The 20914-nt window shown below is 52.3% G+C and overlaps 1 protein-coding gene across 3 annotated transcripts in view; it reads right to left on the bottom strand.

The window, feature by feature from the left end:
• Positions 1–607: 607 nt before the first annotated feature.
• LOC113877593 (secreted and transmembrane protein 1-like) overlaps positions 608–20914 on the bottom strand; it is a 36938-nt gene continuing 16631 nt past the window's right edge. Inside the window, exons 2-5 of one of the 3 annotated variants that reach the window (XM_027517824.1) lie at positions 13490–13653; positions 3826–3979; positions 3297–3611; positions 608–1540 (exon numbers count right to left, since the gene is read on the bottom strand). In XM_027517824.1, the coding sequence (XP_027373625.1) occupies positions 1530–1540; positions 3297–3611; positions 3826–3979; positions 13490–13561 (552 nt within the window). In that variant the 5' untranslated portion in view covers positions 13562–13653 and the 3' untranslated portion in view covers positions 608–1529. Of the gene's footprint in view, positions 3612–3825; positions 3980–13489; positions 13654–14736; positions 16271–20914 lie in introns of those variants that run through there. The other 2 variants (XM_027517823.1, XM_027517821.1) reach the window with 2 other exon arrangements.

The raw sequence follows: 20914 nt of genomic DNA, 5'->3' as shown, positions 1-20914 counted from the left end.
TAATGTGAGCCAATCCCACCATAATAGCAATATTAAAATGACCTTTGAATGACTTTCAAAGCATCAACACCTTTGGTCTCTTTTAGGCAAAATGGAACAGATTTCCTTGGCCCCCAAAGCATGGCAGTCCCGCGTGCTGTGCCCACTGTGTCTGAGGGGCCTGGCCCAGGGGGTGGAACAAATCCAGCATTTCTGGCACGAACCTTTCCTTAACCTGGAAGATGCAAATATGGTCAGTTCTAGACCTGGAGTCTGGGTGCCAGCGAAGCTGTTCTGGGATCGTTACACTCCTGTGAGGACACAGTCGCCAGGCACCGTGCATTGATCCAATCTGAGATTCTTCATGGTGAGTGAGGACTCCCAGATATCTGGCCTTCTGCATGTATTTGGACTACTTTTTTTTTTTCAGTATTTATTTTTTGGCTGTGTCGGGTCTCATGGGCTCTCTAGTTGTGGCATGTAGACTTAGCTGCCACACAGAACTTGGGATCTTAATTCCCTCACCAGGGATCGAACCCGTGTCCTCTGCATTGCAAGGCGAATTCTTAACCACTCGACCACCAGAGAAGCCCTCGTTGGGCTTTTCAGCTTGTAAGACTCACAGCGCTTCTTTCAGATTTTTATTTTCTTCACTTAAGGATGTATTTCTCATCTCATTCGATGATTCACTACTAGGTTTAGTGTAGTCATCTTGAGGATTAGCAATGTAGACGTTTTGCAAAGCACGGAAGGTAGCACTCCTAGAAAAACTTTTTTTCACATTATATGTTCCTTTTACGAACATATTCAATGAACCACCAACCAGCTCTATCTTTAAAGGAACTTGTTTACAATGAAAAGAAAAGGCCACAGCGAGAAACAGGAAAAGGATGAAATAAAAGGGCTCACCAGTAAAGGCAAACATGCAGTAGAAGTAGGACACCATCCACGCACACAAACAGGAGGTCAAAACCAGGAATCAGCAGAGGAGGAGAGGACGCACGCAGGACGTTCGAAACGCACTGGAAAGAAGAGATCAGCAACTGAAAACACTCATGCACGTATATGTAGACTGCTGTATCGAAATCTCATGGTCACCACAAACCGGAAGTCTATTATCATAGGTATACACACACAAAAGAGAAAGCAATTCAAGTGCATCACGAAAGTCATCAAATCATAAGGGAACAAAAGAGAAAAGGAAGAAAAAAAGACGTCCCAGCCCACCTCCAAAAAAACAACAAAGAATACACTCAGGGAGTTGCACAGCTTTGCTTGTAGACACATCTAGCGTATATGGTTGGGGATGCGGTTTGGGAACAGGAAGGGGCAGCACGTGGGGAAGGTGGCAGAGTGGGGAGCCCCAGGGCTGGGGAAGACCAGGGAGGTTGGACAGAGATTCCACCAGCAGCCACCTGTCCGGCCTCCCGTCCAGAGGGGCTGCTCTACCCTGTGGGGTTTGTGGAGGAGGCTTCATGCATCATCCCAGGCCACTGATATCCTCATTTTGGTTCCTCAAGTGCTTCCTAGAAGGTCCCTCAAACTGGTTCTTATTCATGTTCTAAAGACAAGAGGGTGTCCATGATCAGCTGAGGACCCCAGACTGGGGCATCTCCCAGGTGACCGAAGCGTGGCACTCCTGCCCTGGGGAGGAGCCCAGGCCTGGGTGGGGTGGAGGAGGGGAGGGTCCCGTTAGGTCAAGTGATATGGAACGTGAGATTTTTGCTCTTTGGGCCCCAGAACATGCTAAGGAGCCCTCCCTGGCACGTCCATCAGGAAGACGCCAGGAAGTGGCCAAGCTTCCTAGTCCTCAGCTGCTCTTCCCCGCATGTCCCCTCTGCAGAGTCCAGTGTGCACGGTGCACTCAGCTCCCCACCCCAGGCTCAGAGCCTTCTTACTTGGGGAAGTGGGGAGGATGGGGGGGATGAGAGCCTCGCACAGACAGCTTTGCCTACAAGTGCGTCCTGTGGGAACATCCCCCACCCACACATCTAGGTCTCCTGGAAGAAGCAGGAAGCCCCCATGCCATCCCCTAGAGGGTCCTAGGGGTGGTGTGGACTCCGTGGCCTCTCTGTGGTGGGGCATCTGCATTCTGGGACTAGGACTGCATTTGCTGCCTGGGGTCCTCTTGGGCAGGGGTTCTGGCTCTCTGGGACCTCAAATGCTCCCCACTGTCTCACTAGTCTCAGTGGGTACGAGACCATGGGGTAGAGTGTCTATGCCTGGTCCGAGATGACCCCAACCTTCCCCAGCCAACAGACCAGGCTCAGCAGCCATTAACTTCTGGAGCTTGAAGTTCAGGGAGACACACCTTCGGCACCACGCCAGTGTGCAGATCAGCAGGCTGAGGACACCCAGGGCAAGGATGGGGAAGATTACCAGCATCTTGCTCAGTGTGCTCAGGATTAAGATCGGAACAGGGTGTGCTCATCTGCAGACCTGAGATAAATGGGAAGGGCCAGGCCCTCCCTCCTTTGTTCACCTGTGCAGGAGCCCCCACCACCTTGGGGGCACCCTCGAGGGGGACATCACCTGTGGTTGAGAAGCTCATGGGTGGGAGATGGCAGGGGCATGGGTGCATGGGATGGGCAGGGCTCCAGGCACAGAGGGTGAGGGTGTCTGCGGAGGGAAGACCTGAGGGGGCTTTCTGGGGGCTCCCCTCCTGGTATCCCAGGATGAAGATAGGAACACCTGCCCGTAGAAGCTTTGAGGAGCAGGTATTGCGGCCCTGCCAAAGAGACACAGGGCTGGTTTGCGGGGGCCTTCCCAGGGCCTACCCTGACACAGCCCCTCCACCCCAGGTGTCAGACGAGCCCTGGATACAGGAGATCATGAAGGCCTCACTGGGTTCCCCACCCAGGGCCCGCTAGGCTGAGGGGTGCCTTCTCAGCTTCTCCCCCTGTTCCTGGTCCGGGGCAAAGCTGGATCCCTGCTTCCTGTCCCCAGCGCTCAGGGTGACTCTGACTGCGTATGCACAGGTGAAGAAGGGAAGGAAGCAACGGTGACTTGGGGAGTTTGCAGCAAAGCAAGGGGTGGGGGTGGGGGGATAGGCGGTGTTTAGGGAGGGAGGTGCCAGCTCCCTGAGCACAGGGGGACAGTGAGCAGGCACACATGCCGGGGCTGCCCTGAGAAGCTCAGAGAGGGCACAGCCACGGCGTGGGTGGGGCAGGGTGGAAGTCCTCTTCAGGCCTATGTCCTGTGGTTCTGGGCACCTCAGGTGGGCAGGAATCACTCCTCCCTAGTTGCTCCGCACTCCTGCCCGCCAAAAAGAGAAGCTCTTGGGGGTCGATCCCCTCCCCCCACTTGGCCCTGCTCACCTACGATGGTCAGTGTGGTGGTTCTGACATTTCTCTGGCGCCCCATCAGAGTCCACTTGTACTGTCCTGCCTGGGTGTCCTGGGCTTCTTCAGTTACTAGATACGCCTCGCCCTCCCAAACCCAGAGCTCCCATCCATCCTGGCAGACGTTTCCTGGGGGCTTTGCACTGCAGATGAGCTTCCAGGGTGCCTTGGGGTCCGCTCTCAGGGAGATGTTGATGTGGGAGAAGGCATTGGAGATGCTGCAGCTCATCATGGCTGGCTTGCCCCTTGACACAGAAACCACACCCTTGGTGCACTTGGGGTTGTCCGAGACTGTGTGGGGGGAAAGTCACACGTGTGGGTCATGGCTGGACCTCAGGCCATCCAGTGACTGCCCTTCCTGGGGTCACTGGCACTACCTGGAGCCTGGGCCCCTCCTGGCCTGATCTAGGTCTCTCCTCCCACACCCATCTTGCCCCTGCTGCATTCCTCGCCCCGTCCCCCCGCCACCCCCGCGGGCAGGCAGAGTTGGGACCATGCCACTTACTTCCACTCTGAGCACTCATGAAGGCCGCCAACAACAAGAGGACCCAGAACATCCTGGGAGTGAGGAGAGTGGATGCTGACGTCAGCACGGCCAGCAGGACATGGATGAGTTTTAAGGGGTCCCTCGTCCTCCTTACTGGTTTTTGGGACACTCCCTGGAGGAAGGAAAGCTGATGAGTCAGAGTTCCCTTAGGCTCCTTGGGAAGCCACTGAGAGCGGCTGCACTCTGGCCAGGATGGGCGAGGGTCCCCAAGCTCCTCCCTGACCCAACTGTGTCATGACCCTTCTCGACACCTTTATAATGTCTGCAGTGGGACCACTGTTAGACAGATGAGAAAGACAGATGAGACAGGAAATAAGTCCCTGGGACACAAGCCCATTTATATTGCTGGGGTTATCTTGAATTTTATATAAAACATGCAAAACTCCCTGAGCACGTGTCCTGTAGAGACGGGTTGTGACACACAGAATCTCGTGTGGCCACTTGAACCTGACACCAGCCTAAGACCACCTTGGATGCTCCTTGCCCCTCTTCGGCTCTTGCATTCTGAGGATTGGCATTTGGGGACATTTGGTCCACTCTCCAGATTTGCTTTTATCAACAAAAAGAGTCTTCCTGTGGAACTCATGAGCTACCGTCCGGAAAGCTGAACTTTCACTTCCTCTGAAACAAATGCTCATCTCAGGCTTTGGCATCCAGTAAAACTGACATCTGGGCTTTGCAGGCGGCACAGTGGTAAAGAATCTGCCTGCCGATGCAGGAGACACAAAAGATGAGGGTTCAATCCTGGGTCAGGGAGATCCTTTGGAGTAGGAAATGGCACCAACTCCAGTAACCTTTCCTGGGGAATTCCATGGACAGACTCAGACATGACTGAGCGACTAACACTTTCACTTTTCATAATGACAGGTAGCTACCATTAGGTACTACACAGAGGATGAGATGGTTAGATAGTATCACCAACTCAATGGACATGAATTTGAGCAAACTCAGGAGATAGTGGAGGACAGAGGAGCCTGGCGGGTTACAATCCATGGAGTTACAAAGAATGGGATGTGACTTAGCGACTGAACAACAAAAAGTAGCTTCACTGTCTGAAAAATCCTCTGTGTTCCATCCATTCATCCATCCTTCCCACCAACTCCTTACAACCATCGATCTTTTTACTGTGTCCAGAGTTTTGCCTTTTCCAGAATGCCATGGAGTTGGAACCCTTTGGTTTTGAATTCCATGTCTCTGAGTTCTTTTATCCACTTTGCAGGGAACTGGGCAAAAGGGCCAGGAGCAAAGGAAAATGTGGATGTAATCGCTTCCAGGAGCTGAGGGCCATTGGTGACCAGCCCCAGTCCTGAATCCAGGAGATTCTGGGTCAAACAAGGAGAATGACATGGCGAGGGACAGTCTCAGCCCCCAGACCCCTGTGATCGGTCCTGCTGTCTGGCTTCCCTTGATTTTATAAACTTGCTTCTATTCCTAATTTACCATCAGAAGGACAGTCTTCTTTTCTCACTTAAGTACAACATTTGTCGTTGATAAAGATTGATGTTACCTGAGAGACACGAGTTCTGTGCACACACAGGTATGTGATTTTACATATGTGGAATCAGGTTAGATAGCCCACTACTGTCTCTCTCTTCTCGCCCTCTGTACTGTATGTACTAGGCTGAATGTTGCTCTTTAGTCGCTAAGCCATGTCTGACTCTTTGCAACCCCATGTTCTGGAGCCGACCAGTGGGATTTCCCTTGCAAGAATATTGGAGTGGGTTGCCATTTCCTTCTCTAGGGGATCTTCCAGACTCAGGGATCAAACTCACCTTTCCTGCATTGGCAGGCACTTTCTTTACCACTGATCCATCAGGGAAGGGTGAAAGGTGGCCCCAAAACACGTGTCCACCCAGAATCTGTGAAGGTGACCTTACTTGGAAATACAGCCTTTGCAGCCATAAATAAAGAGAAGGTCGTTTTAGGGCAGCGTGGACCCAATGTAATGTGTCTGGCTTTCTTGTAAAAAGAGAGAAATTTGTCAGAAACAGACAAGGGAGAGGCCCAGAGCTCACAGAGGCACAGACTGGAGGGATGTGGCCATAAGCCAAGGGACGCCAGAGCCGCCAGAAGCTGGAAGAGACAAGGAAGGATATTTCCCTGCAGCTGTGCTGACACCTTGATTTTGGACTTCCGGCTCCAGACTGGAGGAGGGCAAACTTTGCTTCTTTTGATTCCTTGTTTGTGGTTCTTGGTCACGGCTGCCCCAGGACACTCACACTGGCCCCTCCCTCTTTCCCCAGACCCCAGCTTTCCCCTCACTAGAATAATCAGGCACAAACCCCAACACTGGAGGGAGTGTTCTGGGGTCACGTTCTGTCCACTTCTCTGTGTCTGGTTCTCACTTTGTAGTGTGCTGCTGGTGAGGTCTGCCTCCCCCGATCCTGAAAGCTTGACTTCAGTGGCTGCAAGGATTCCCTTTGTCTTAGCTTGTGAGCTGCCCTGTCCCCTTGGCTTCTAGCTCCGCCTCTTCCTGGTGACACCTGGTGCTGTGGAGGGCTGACCAGCTCATCCTGTTTCTGGCCCTTCAGATTTCCACATTGTCACTGCCTTTGCAAACCCTTTGCTCCTCTTCCTGGGAGTTTCTGTCTTCTCCTTACAGGTTTATAAAACTTTAACCCCTTAAAGAAACAAACTGCCTTCCAGGAGAGGTACTTTTCCATCATCATTTCTCCCCAGATCGTCTTTGGAATAAGGACTCCACGTGTTTATGTCGTCCTGTCTGTCTTTTCCTTCAAAGCTCCAGGGTTTTGTTTTAAATTAGTTTTTGTTTGTTTGTGTAGAGAATCCTTTTTAAAAGGCTTCCCAGATGGTGGAATATCCATCACGGTCAAATTTTGTCTATTTTTATGCTCAAATCTTGAATATTCCTCAAGGTCTGTTTGCAAGTGGCATGTCACAGATCTAATGTTGCTCCTTTCCAGGAGGACAAGTGGTGCCTGAGGCACTGAAGAGTGAAGCACCCTGTCGCCCTGGCCAAGGCACCCCCACCACGTGGGGCCATTCAGGCTCTGCCAGCCGCAGGGTACAGGCCACTATGCTGTCCATCATGCGTTTTCACCCCGGGAAGGCAGGTTCTCTCTATGGCTGTTTATCTTTCCTTGGACATTTGTTTCTCACAAGAACATTAACACGGTTTTAATCAATGACTTTTTTTTTTTTTAACAAGAATTTGGTGATTGAGTGAAGAGAGACAGCTGCCCTGATCCTGCCCCAACCTGCTCAGCATAATACAAAAGAGGCTGAGATTTCACAGGTGGACGCAACCCAGTAGCTGCCTTTCAGCAATTGCCAGGATGGGGCATAGACAGCTCATCACTATTACTTGCTGCTGAGCACCCCATGTGATGGAATGTTCTTGAAAGAGGTGTTGCAACTTCCTGTGCTGGGGCTTTTCCTGGAAACTTGGATCTGTTCAATTCTTTTCCTGAGTATTTTTTATAAAATAACTTCTCTTAAATTGGAAGGTTCTCATACACAGAATGGTGCCCAGTGACCCATAGGGCCCGAAGGCACCCTTGCTGGTGGTCGACAGTGACTCCTGGCCTCCTAGCCAGAGCCCTTGGGGCTGCCTGGAGGGAGACCCTTGCCCAGGGATGTCCTCCCCTGAGCCTGCCTGAGCAGGCAGGAGATTGATCTTGTGTGCTCATCTCTGGCCACTGACCCGTCCTGGAGGAAGCCTTGGGCAGGACCCCCAGCCTTTCCAGTCTCCTCAAGATCTCCCCTCGGATCCCAGCCACTCTGCTGCTTCCACTGACCTCAGAACAGCCTTTGCCCCCCTGTTCCCCATTGAACGTGGGCCTGTGTGTCCTATCGATGGGGAGGCAGGCCAAGTCTCCCCAGGCTGAAAATACATTCCCAGGCCCCATGCCCACTGGCCCCAAGGCTGGAGCAGGCAGGTGTCCTCAGGGTCACATGGAGGGCTAACCCCCAGGGACCCAAAGGAAGAATGCCACCTAAGCCTGTGCTCTGAGAGCAGTGATCCCTCACGTGTGACAGGGGGAGCCTCCTGCTGGTGACCTGGCATCATCACCAAATGCCCAGTGCGACCAGGAGACTTAGTGGGAAGGGCAGCTGTGGTCCCTCTGGGAGGGAGACAGCCAGGGGTCTACAGTATCCAGAGGGAAACTCACTCCTCAAAACGTTTCCTCATCACGTTTTCCTGACCATTGTCCAGCTTTCATCCTTCCCATAAATTTAGGAGTCGTGTTTCATGTTCCTAGTACACTTTCTCGGATGCTGAGTGAAAGTGAAAGTGAAAATCACTCAGTCCTGTTTGACTGTTTGTGACCCCATGGACTGTAGTCCGCCAGGGTCCTCTGTCCATGGGATTTTCCAGGCAAGAATACTGGAGTAGGTTGCCCTTCCCTTCTCCAGGGGATTTTCCCAACCCAGAGATCGAACCTGAGTCTCCCGCCTTGGAGGCAGATTCTCTGAGCCACCAGGACATTGATTGAAAGTAAATGAATGAGTGGGTTCATTCACAGTCCTGAACCACGCAGGGTCTCACTCCATGTGGAGCCAGGACAAGCTAGGCTGGCAAAGCCACCCCCTCTTCAGAAGCTTCCAGGATCCTACTCCCACTCCCTGGGAGAGCACCCTGTCACTACACAGCACACACAGACACATAGACACAGACACACAGACACACAGACACACACACACACAGAAACACACACACACAGACACACTGACAGACACACACACAGACACACACAGACACACACACACACAGACACACACACAGAGATACACACACACAGACACACACAGACACACACATAGACACACACACACAGACGCACACACACACAGATGCACACACAAACACACACACAGACGCACACACAGACACCCAGACACACACACAGACACACACAGACACACACACACACACACACACAGTGCTGGGGGGAGGGCCCCTAGGGCCCCCACATGCTCTGCCTACAATAGGTGCTCAGTCCCTAGACCTGCTCAGAACTCCCTGCAGGGCCGATGCCACACGAAGGGTGCGGTCAGTCCCCCCCAGTGAGCTCTGGGCAGGGGCCCGGCGGAGCTGAATGAGTCGAAGGTCAACCTTGGTCTGCACCTGGACCAGGTGACATGGAGAGGGGTGACCTCAGCAAAACGGTGTTTTTGTAATACACGCTGACCTGTCCGACTGGACTCTGGGAGGGAGCGTGTGTTGACAAGTAAAAGGAAAGCAAAAGGGACGAAGCAGGCTGAAGTCCAGACGTCGGGTAGGAGGGCGGATGGTGTCTTCCAGCAGTGAGGGCGTGGCCCCCTGGGAAAGGTGTGTGGGGTCTCCTGAGCCTACGTCAGGCTCACCAAACCACCCTCTGCTCTCAGTATCTCATATTTTGTCTACCTTCCAGGGAAACACCCCAGAGAGCCTGTCTCACCAGCCTCCCCACCCTAACCTCTGTACTTTTCACAACACTACATATCCCTATGTGTTGGGGGCCAGAGTGAGGTACTCTGCCCGTGACAAAGGTCATGAGGAAGGAGGCTCGACATACGCAAAGGCGGGATCGAGCCTCAGGAGTCCCCCTGGAAATCCTCAAGCATCTACCCCCATAACCAGAGCCTGCCTACTTTACTACTTTGTGCTCTCACCTACATCTCTGACTTTACGGGGGGCTGTCCCCCACCACCTCTTTCGGAGAAGGAGTTAACTTAGAGCTCCAGTTAATAATAATTCCTGGGCGTGATAAGAGTGTTTTAACCTACAAACTCCTCTGAAGGTTCTCTAGCCTGCCTGCCAGGCTTGTCCGGCCACATGTGATTGCTCACAGCCTCCCAACCGTGAGAGGCACGAGATGCTTTAAACCTTCTAAAAACAGGTTCCTTAGAAAAGTTAGAAAACTATTAGTATAAGTATAATGGGCTGATTAGAAATTGTATTGGTGAAGGGTTTTTCATTTGTTGAGCCAATGTTTGTTGCTAAGTCTCCACATCCCCTGCCCTTACACACATTAATGAATATATAGAAGAAATAAGTATTAACCTTTGATATTAATCACGTTAGACCTTAGGCTAAGTAAATTCTTTCCTTAACTAAAACCCACTACACCCTCACCCTATAGGAGTGTAACTTTATTTGGGTGGCATCTGTTTTAAGAATAATCACCCCTGGAGAAATAAATGTCCTGGTTAACTGACCGTTGTCACAAGGAGAGGGTCATAAATTGTCAGCAGACCCCCTGGCCAGAAGATGATGTAACACCCCTAAGACCTCTGTATGCATTTGTGTGAAGCACCTGACTTTGATAAAAGTCACGACTGCTGTCCCCACATGACTTTTGTATAACATCTCAGTGTATAAAAACAGACTCTGGAAAATAAAGAATTGGGATCAGTTTCTCGAAATACTGGTCTCCCCATGTCGCTCTCTCTCTCACTCTGGTTGAGTCTCCATCTGGAGCGCGGAAGCCACCATGCTTACTAATTATGCCTGGGCTTCTAAGATCTGACTGGGGAGGCCTCAGTGTCTCCTCTCCTTCGGGAGAACGGAAGGATGCCTGTGGCCTACGTAAGTGGTGCAAACTTCTTGTCTTGAAGTTTTATTGGTCTCCGGCGTAAACCAAGCTACTCAGCCTCTTTTCTCCACTGAATTTTCCTACTGAGCTATCCTCATCCTATTACTCTGTATATCTTTGATAAAATATTTAAATAAATAGGTCGCCGACGCCGTCCCCACTTCGAATACCCTGGATCAGCCGGGGCAGGACCCCGGCACCTATGTCCTAAAAATTAGTTCTTCCCTGGTAGCTCAGCTGGTAAAGAATTCACCTGCAATGCAGGAGACCCCGGTTCAATTCCTGGGTTGGGAAGACCCCTGGAGAAGGGATAGGCTACCCATTCCAGTATTGGTGGGCTCCTCTGGTGGTTCAGACAGTAAAGAATCTGCCTGAAATGAGGGAGACGTGGGTTTGACCCCTGGGTCGGGATGATCCCTTGGAGGAGGGCATGGCAACCCACTTCAGCAGCTTGCCTAGAGAATCCCATGGATGCAAGAGCCTGGTGGGTTACAGTTCATGGGGTCACAAAGAGTCAGACACGACAGAGCGACTAACACTTTCACTTTTCATATAACCCTATGTCCTAAAATTATTTTACACTGACTCATTTTTTAAACATTAGTATATGTTTTAGCTTCACCTTAAATACCCATTTGTAGTCACTAGATGTGCTATTTATAGGTATGTTCTCACAAAAATGAAAGGACCAGAAGACTATGAAAGCAGGAAGTGTCACAGATTTTCTACCACCACTTGGAGTCCTCCTGAGGGAGTATGGCCTGTGCACAGGTGAGCCCTGGCCATCTTCTGTCATGTTGTCCAAGGTTGCTGAAGGTGTGGGTTCCCAGACGGGCACTGGCTGGGACTCCCTGCCGCTCTTCCGCTGCCCCCAAAACTCCAGTCTTCCCTGAGCCTTCCCTAGGCCATGGCGGGGCTCTGCCCTCACACACACGAGCCTCTCAGTCCAACTTCATGCGCTCCCTGAGGTTCTCCTCACCAGGAAAGCCCCTGGAGGGTTCCAGAATCTGGACAAGGAAATGCCAGGGTCCCTTCCCACCAGTCTCTGCCCCCAAACTCCAACCACCGTGGGCCTGACTCCTCATAATCAGATGATACAGCCTAGGCGCTGGGAAGAACTCCAGGTTGGGGTAGATCCTTGAAACCATAGAGCAGTCTCAACTAAACCAAATCTGTACAATGGAGACACAGACTTTTCCACCTTATAGAATTCGGAAGCGGTGTCTGCAAAGAGCTGGAATGGGGATGGATGAGCTGGACTGGGAAGGAGGGGCTGGTCTAAGGATGGACGAGCTGGACTGGGGATGGAGGAGCTGGACTGGGGGTGGGAGGAGCTCCCCGTGTCCTCAGGCACCTTTGCCGCCCTTATCAGTCTGGGGTTCCACTGCTGTCTTATTTTTAAATATAGGTATATTTTATGCAATATTTGCCACATGTTTACATTTCAAAGTGATTCGTTATCTGAAATTCAGATGGGTTTTTAAGTTTGGCATTTCCACTCCTCTGCCTGAGTCCCTCCTCTTGTCTCTGATGCTGCAAAGGACAGGAAAATGGGAGAGAGAGAGGCCAGGGCACAACAGGGGAAGAGCGGGGTGAGAAGGCAGAGGGTGGGGGGTGCTACAGGAAGACAGCATGCATGGGGCAAGAGCTGGAGGGGCCCTGAGGTTTCTGGAGTTGGGAAAAGTGAGGCAACAATTCATCATTCTCTCAGATCACTGTCACAGCTGCTGGTATCTCCATGTATTAAGCTGGGGCACACAGCTGGGATTTGTGCTGTCACTGGGGACATGATCACATTTGGGAGTCAGTGGAACACCTTGGAAAGTGCATGCCATTGCCAGCACTTTGTCCTGCCACAGGACCTTGGGGAAACTGAGGCAGCAGGTATGTGGCTTTGAGGCTTATGAGCTGACCAGGGGCACAGGGGTTCTCGGTCAGCAGGGATCTCCACTCCTGCAGCACCAGGAGAAGCTGGACCAGGTTTCCCACACAAAGGCTCAGTGGTAATGTGTATGTACCTGGGTATTTACATGGGAGGGTGAGCCCCCTGCTGTCCAGGCAGGCCTTTCACCAGCAGTGTGGAGGGAGGCGACCAACCACCTTCAGGAGACACTGAAACGGAGCCCCAACCCTGGCTCAGAGGGAAGGGATGCCCCAGTCCAGGGAGCCTTTGCTGTGTCCTGTCCTTGCTGCTATGGCTAGGAGGGATCCTACTGGGCAGTAATAAGTTCCTGCAAGCCTGGGGGCTGAGTCTGTAAACCACTGTTGCTCTCACGGGCCATCAGTACCTGCCAGCCCATCAGCTGGGCTACTTCTCACTCTCTTTCACAAGGTTCTTCCTCTGAGAATCCTCCCTGTCCTTGCACCTGCTGGTTGCACCCTCAGCGGGCAGGTGGGGGCCTGTACCTCCCCACCACCTTCACTATTTAGTTCCAGGGGATGAGGGCCTCCCAGGGGCTCTGGCTCCCCAGGCACTGGGAGTGGAAACTGGCTTTCAAATTGCAGATCATTCACCAGTAGTGCGTGGTGAATTGAATATAGATTGCTGCTGCAGCTTAACCAAAAATGAAAGGAGAGCATAGAACGAGTCAGTGGAGTGCCGCTCTCCAGGTTTCCTCTGTTTTAATGAGTGTTTGTGAGTTAATGGGCTGAGTGTGCGTGTGTGCCCCTTGTGAGTGCACACAAGTGCGTATGTGCATGAAAGTGAGTGTGTGTGCACAAGTATGAGAGTTGCAGTGTTGGCCTGGACGTGAAAGTGTTTCACGCCAGATGTGGTCGGGACAGCAGGTGTCCCGGTGTTCCCAGGTGTGGTCCGGGACGCAGGTTTTGTGCGGATGGGTGGACAGGCGGGAGCTCAAGATGCCAACTTTCTGCCCCTCCTGACAAGGGCAGAGTCAAGCCTGGAGCTGCCCCTCAGAGACGCAGTTCCCCACCAGGTCAGGAAGCCTTTGTCTTTTTCCCTCCTTCAGCGGAGAGGCAGAGCGCAGAGCCTGGGAGCTCAGCGCTCCATCTGCATCAACCCAGCCCCTATTTGAGTGCGATCCTACACTAGGAGCCCCGGCCACCACCCCTCCAGCTCTCACCTGCGACCTGGTAACCGGCTCCTCCACGCCGGCAGCTGCAGCCTGTCTGTGCGCAGGTCTGAGCGGCTGCATTCAAAACCGAATGATGATTCCAGGGCGGAGCCAGGAAAGGAGGAGGCGGGAAGGATTCAGAATCAATGCACCTCAGGTCTGATACCCAGGTCCTGTATTCAAAAAGGAAACCTCAAGTTATGGGAAGTCACTCGAGTTTCCCATAAAAGCAGAGACATTACTTTGCCAAGATAGGTCTGACTAGTCAAGGCTATGGTTTTTCCAGTAGTCATGTATGGATGGGAGAGTTGGACTATAAAGCAAGCTGAGTGCAGAAGAATTGGTACTTTTGAACTGTGGTGTTGGAGAAGACTCTTGAAAGTCCCTTGGATGTCAAGGAGACCCAGACAGTCCATCCTAAAGGAGACCAGTCCTGGGTGTTCATTGGAGGGACTGATGTTGAAGCTGAAACTCCAATACTTTGGCCACCTGACGTGGAGAGCTGACTCATTTGGAAAGACCCTGATGCTGGAAAAGATTGAGGGCAGGAGGAGAAGGGGACAACAGAGGATGAGATGCTTGGATGGCATCACCGACACAGTGGACATGGGTTTGGGTGGACTCCGGAACTTGGTGATGGACAGGGAGGCCTAGCGTACTGCGGTTCATGGGGTCGCAAAGAGTCGGACATGACTGAGCAAGTGAACTGAACTTGAATTTCAGGAACTGCCCTGAGTTCAGGGGAAAAGATGAGTTTCTTGACAGTGAATTCCTTATTATATTTTTATTAGACGCAGGGCATTAGATAATCATTCTAAAGAAAATGGTAGGTGGCAGTTTTCCAGGAGAGCCAGTTCCTTTCTCCCCTTTCAAGCTCTGTCTGAACAGATCTTCCTATGGGGAGCCAGGTGTGTTCACCCCGCTGCGTTTATCTGGGGACCTGCCTGTCCCCTGCTGTGTATTACCCCCACACAGATACTGGGCCAAGCCCTGCCCACTGAGAATCCTCAGAGCCTGTTTCCATCTTTCAGAAATGCAAGTTGGGTCCACCTAGATAGAAGTCATGCTGGGGACACAGGCAGGGATAAGGAATGAGAGTGAGTAGGAGCAAGTGGTAAAGAGTTTAAACTATAAATTGTCCTTCATTAGCCCTTGAGCAGAAGGAGCCCCTCTTCCTGGCTCCCTCCCCAGGGAGGGTCCTAGCAGGCTGGGTATAGAGACACTCTGTGGCCAAAACAGGTGTCCCTGGGGCATACCTGAGTGCCCTCATTCCCAGAGGGTGGAGTCCAATAGGTGCTGACCTCAGAGAAGTGCTGGAACCCGGGAGTGTCCTTGCGGGGGTGTGTATGTTTCTCTTGTACAAATGCTTTCGGTTCTTATAAAAATCACTAAGGTAGAAGTCTCTCTTTGAGACTCTGAAAGTGGGGAATAAGGGCAATGTGTGAGAGTCACAAGGGCGGGGAAGGACAGAGGTGTTTCAACTCTTTGTTCGACTCCAGGCTCTGTTTTATTCAAATTGCTGGAGGCAAGCGGCTGCTGCTGACTTGAACTGAGTCCTTGGTCCATGTCCAGCCTCGCTAGTTTCCGGGTTCTCGGCAGCAGCGCCAAGATTTCCTGCAGACCAGGAGGAAGGCTGCTGTCGTCTTCCCGCTGCCTAGCCTGCCTGCATACACCCTCCCAGCTCCAACTTCCTTGTGGCAGAGGGCCAGGTGTGCAGCCTCAGCTGCGGGCAGCATGTGTCCTGGGAGCTCACACCTGGGGCAGCGGAGTCATGAGCCAAGGGTGACCAGAGAAAAAGGGGCACCTGCAGGGCTGGGCCTGGCTCTGTCCCCGCACCCCCAAGGAGAGAGCCTGGGAGAGAGAGAGACCCAGCAGGGATGCTGTGGCAGGGGTTGGGGGCAGGAGAAAGAGTTTGTTTCTGTTCAGTGTAGGACGTCCCTCATCAGACCTGCACTTCCAATAAAGCCCCCTGGAAGGCAGGAGTGGGGTGGGGACAGTGAGTCTGAAGGTCCTTCCATGAGGGAGCAGAAGCCTCGAAGGTGTATGGAGAAGGGAGACCCCACAGTTATCGGTAGTTTGGAGGTGGGGTGAGGAAGCCCAGAGGTCCGCAGTGCCAACTGAGTGCCATGTGGACTGTCCCCTTCCACTAGAACCTAAAGTGACCTGCTGGCAGGGTGTAGAGCAGAGTAAGGGGCAAAGAGGTATCTGTGGCCACTAGGGGAGAGGTCCCATAGGCTGTGGACCCAGGCTGGGCAAATCCTCGGCAGGTGGGCAGAGACAGTGCTGGTGTGGGTGGGAGCCTTGTGGACCAGCCCTCACCCATCCTATGCTGACATGTGTAGACTTGTATTCTCTCTTTCTGGTTGAGCAGCTTCCCCGAGGCATGTGGCCACATTCATGAACACATGTCTGCTGGCATCTCAGACACTCGGCACCCCCACTGAAGGGCAGGTCTCGGAGTGCAGACCCTCCAAGGGCTCATGGGCCTAAGAGTGTGTTTAAACAGGGCTTTGTGTTTGTGAGCTTTGAGGCTGGGTTCACAGCCCCAGAATCATGGCTTCTTGTTTCCTTGATATTTCGAAAGCCCTGGTCCAGTGTCGCCTTATTTCCAGAGCAGCTGAGGAAGAATCCGCTTGTGCTCATTCCTACGTACATCATCCTTGTGGGGAAGATTTAAACTTTTCCTCTTGTCTCTGGTTAGGAGTGCTGTGCTGGGCTCAGTTGCTGAGTCCTGTCTGGTGTTTTGCAACCCCGTGGACTGCAGCCCACCAGGCTCTTCTGTCCATGGGATTCTCCAGGCAAGAATACTAGAGTCGGTTGCCATTTCCTCGGCCAGCAGATCGTCCTGACCCAGGCATTGAGACCGTGCCTCCCACATCTCCTGCTTTGTCAGGCAGCTTCTCTACCACTGAGCCGCCTGGGAAGCCCTTGGTTAGGGGAGGGGAGTGTTTTACTTACTTCCTCACCCTAGTGCCTATATCCCCTTTCCAACCAAAATCTTGCATTTTCTTTTCTTCTTTTTTCTAAACTTCAAGAAATGCACATCCTTCCTCTTTCTTTTCAGTGATCTCCCTAGGGCTCCTTCGGTCCAGATGTCAGCATTCACGTCACAGTCTTTTCATTCTCAGGTCCAGAATGTTTTCAGCCAAGCTGGCCATGCCACGTGGCTTGTTGGATCTCAATTTCTCAACTAGGGATTGGACCCAGGCCACGGCAGTGAAAGTTTAAAATCCATACCTTTAGAGTACCAGGGAATGTCCGTGCTTTAGAAACTTTTAAGTTTTAAAATGTAAGACTAAAATTCTTCACCCATTAGTATTTCTCTTTCTGATGGAGTCACCCGGAAGCATGATGTTTGCTTTCTGAAATGGCTGCATTCCTCCAACATCGGGTTATTTTCTCCCCAGCTGCCCTAGCCTTCAGTGCTCTTGGGAATTATTTGTCTTTACACTTCATTTTTTGAAAGAATCACATTTTCAGTATTCATCCTTCCTCAACCAACACCCAGATATGCCTTTCCCTTTATCTGAACGTTCTTTTATTTTCTTCAACATAGTATAACATTTTACTTATGGAAGTGCTTATAACTGGGGTGCTTGTTGCTGCTTCAGGGATCATGAGGTAGGTCTGGCTCTGGCCCGGCCCCCGCCGTGCATTGAGTAACTCGGTCCTGAGGGTCTAACTCCTGCAGTGGCCCCTCAGAGTCAGGGAGGAGGAGGGCTCCGCCAGTCTGGCTGAACCATGTGGTCCCCACAGCTCCCTCCAGGGTCCCTGATGCCTCCGGGCTGCCCAGACCCTGGCGCGCAGGCCACCGCCAACTGGACGCTCTCCTCTCCCCTCTGGGGACGAGCCCTGTCAGTGTACCTTAGGTCACCTTGCTGATGGGGCAACAGGAATGGAGATTCAGTGGCCACAGTAGTCAGCGGGAGGCAGCTCTGCCTGGAAGGGGAAGGGCTCACTAGGTGATTTAAACATTAGAGCACTGTTTCCCCCTTATCATGACAACCTGTTCATTGCCTAGCATTTACAAAAGCTGTTGTTGTTGGGTTGCTAAGTTGTGTCTGGCTCTGTGACCCCCATGGGCAGCAGCATGCCAGGCACCCCGTCCTTCACTCTCTCCCAGAGTTCGCTCAGATTTGTGTCCATTGAGTCAGTGATGCTGTCCAACCACCCCATCCTCTGCTGCCTCCTCCTTTTGACTTCAATCTTTCCCAGCATCAGGGTCTTTTCCAGTGAGTCAGCTCTTCTCATCAAGTGGCGGACAGAATAGAGCTTCAGCTCAGCATTAGTCCTTCCAGTGAATATTCAGGGTTGATTTCCTTTAGGATTGGCTGGTTTGATCTCCTTGCTGTCCAAGGGATTCTCAAGAGTCTTCTCCAGCACCACCATTCAAAAGCATCAATTCTTCAGCACTCAGCTTTTTATGGTCCAACTCTCACATCTGTCCATGACTACTGAAAAAACCATAGCTTTGACTATATGGAACTTTGTCAGCAAGTGATGTCTCTGCTTTTGAACATGCTGTGTAGGTTGGGCATAGCTTTCCTTCCTTCTGAAAGAAGCAAGTGTCTTTTAATTTCATGGCTGCAGTCACCACCCACAGTGAATTTGGAGCCCAAGAACAGAAAATCTGTCATTGCTTCCATTTTTTTCCCTTTCTTTGCCCTGAAGTGATGGGATCAGATGCTATGGTCTTAGTTTTATGAATGTTGAGTTTTAAGCCAGCTTTTTCACTCTCCTCTTTCACCTTCATCAGGAGGCTCTTTGGTTCCTCTTCACTTTCTGCCATTTAGAGTGGTATCGTCTGCATCTATGAGGTTGTTGGTATTTCTTCCAACAGTCTTGATTCCAGCTTGTGCTTCATCCAGCCGGGCAATTCGCATGATGTACTGTGCATAGAAGTGAAATAAGAGGTAAACAGAAAGTAAGTCTCCGGGGATGGTATCCCGAGAGGGAGTCCTCTGGTGTGCTCACAAGCACTGTGGTTTATGTACAGGATGCGCAGTGCCATGAGGGGGTTGGTGACCCCATCCCTTGGTGGCCCTGACTGAGGCACCGCCTGCTCGCTTTCTTCAGTTAAGCACCCATCCTGCTGCTGTCCCCCTGCCTCGGCACTGGCTTACCAGCCTGCGCTTCTCCCTGGTCCCCAAAGAGTAAGTTCCCCCTTGTTCTAATGCCTCTGAGCGCAGAGTGGGTGTCCTTCCCCCGGTGGGGCCCAGTCGGGTGTTTACCTTGGAAGGCAAGTCCTGTGCAAGTGTGACGAGCTCCCTGGCATCACCCAGAGTTGTGGCAGGAAAGTCATTGGTGGGGTGCAGGCACAGGAGCTGGGGATACCGGACGTGAGTCCCTGAGCCGACTCAGACCTTCCTGGGGGACTGGCCTGGCTAATCTGGGGCCTGGGGGAGCACCCTTGGAAACTGCCAGAGTGCCAGATGACTTGGGGTATTCAAACCTGCTCCCCACACCATCCTCACCTGTAAGGTGAGAGGCATCCTTAGCAAGGGAATTTGGGGTGTAGGAGAAGTCCATTTTTGTGTTGGTTGGTTGATTTTGTGTTGTTATTTATAGATTTGTTTAAAGTACTTTGTTCTAACAGTGTGAATTCTTTCCCAAATCAACTCTAGTTTATTCAACAAACATTTGTGGAGGGCTGAGTGGGAACCAGTGCCAGGGGGGTGAGGCTTATGCCCCAATCCCGGGAAGTCCCTGGACCAGCAGGCCTGGGAGGGACATGCAGTTACAAAAACATACATAAAAGTTAGAGCCCTTCAAAGAGGCTTCCCTTCATCCCACTGAGCGTGACACTGGCCCATACACCCTGACTTCCGGCTCTCTCTTGCCCTAGTCACCCCGCGTGACCCCCAGAGAAGGTGGTGGAGGAACCTTCACACACAGAGTCTGCTCTCTCCTTTCAACTTTCTGCCTCCATTCCCAGAATTACCCGAGAATCAGGATGCTTCTCTGGGAAGACTCTAACCCCAGACCAAAGAGAGGGCAGGCCAGGGCCCGGGATGCGGCTCCTTCTGATCCCGGGAGATGCCCTCCCTCCGCGGGAATTTCCGAGAGGCATCTCAGAAAGAGCGCTGAGGACAGAGGGAGACTCCTCAGCTGTTCCTGGGGGAGGCAGGAGCTGGGAAAACCTTCTTCAGGGGCTGCTGGAAGGGGGGGGGTCCCTGGGGTCTGTCGTGTGGCAGAGAGGGGCCCTGGTCCTGGAAGTGCCGCTGAGCCTGGAGGAGCCAGTGCTCCTGGGATCACCTGAGGGTCTGCGGGGAAGCAGAGAATCTGGTTGGGGTGTTCCTGTGACCGCAGCTGCATCAGTTACAGGTTCCATAACTGCTCCTGTGTGTGGACGTGTCTGGTGTGGACTGAGGGGCTGTGGTGAGGCTGGACACGTCTGACAGTGCTGTCGGGGCATCAGCAGAACCAGGCAGGTTAAACCCCAACTGTGCAGACAGCATCATCCCAATTTCCCGTTGAATGCGTACCTGCCTGCATGCTAAGTCGTTTCAATGGCGTCTGACTCTTTGGGACCCACTGGCGTGCAGCTGCCAGGCTCCTCTGTAATGGGATTTCCCAGGCATGAATTCTGAAGTGGGTTGCCATGCGATCCTCCAGGAGATCTTCCCGATCCGGGGATCGAGCCTGCATGTGCTTATAGCTCCTGAATTGGCAGGCAGGTTCTAGTGCCACCTGGGAAGCCCCTTCCTTTTGAATCCATAGAAACATATACTTCCAGAAAAGCTAGACGAACATAAAATGTCATCAGGAAGTAAGTCTGAGTCTGGGAACTACAGGTTTTTACAGTTTCTTCAACCTTTTTTTCCTCCAGTATTTCTATAACAATCCTGTGCTCAAGTAATCAGAGAATAATATGTTCGTTAAGAATAAACAGCAGTTTTTATTAGGTTAGAGAGAGCAGGGTTGATGAGAGGAGAAGGGACAGTAGAATGACCCCTCCTTGGCTATCTTAGGCTTCCCCAAGGCCCCGGGGCAGTGGGTGGAAGGGCTGGGGCCAGGCTGAAATGCCCACGGGCTCTAAGTGCAAAACCCTGGGTCCTTTGAAGGCCATCATCTCCCCCTTCTGACCCATCCCCGGCCTCTCCCAGGGGAGGGGCTGTGGGTCCTGGCACCACCATGCTGCCTTTCCTGGGAGGACTGTCACCCCAAGACCATCTGGAGAAGAGGGGGAGCTCCCAGGGGCTCCTGGATGGTCACCAAGGCCGAGGGGCCATCCCTGAGTGACTCAGTTGGGGGCTGCAGCCTGCTGGGCTTGACCCTGCACACAAAAGAGGAGCACAGAGTGTCTTGCTCACTGTCCAGTTCTGCAAAGGTTGATACACTGCAGCCGCGGACTCACAGTGCACTTCTGTGCTCAGACAGGAATTAGAGATGTTAACGGACTCTGTGTATCTGGACAAGCAACCCCTTAGATGG

The sequence above is a fragment of the Bos indicus x Bos taurus genome, chromosome 19, assembly GCF_003369695.1.
Source record: "Bos indicus x Bos taurus breed Angus x Brahman F1 hybrid chromosome 19, Bos_hybrid_MaternalHap_v2.0, whole genome shotgun sequence".
Taxonomy (NCBI): Eukaryota; Metazoa; Chordata; class Mammalia; order Artiodactyla; family Bovidae; genus Bos; species Bos indicus x Bos taurus.
The sequence above is the reverse complement of the archived record's forward strand: the minus strand, read 5'-3'. Positions and strand labels throughout refer to the sequence as shown.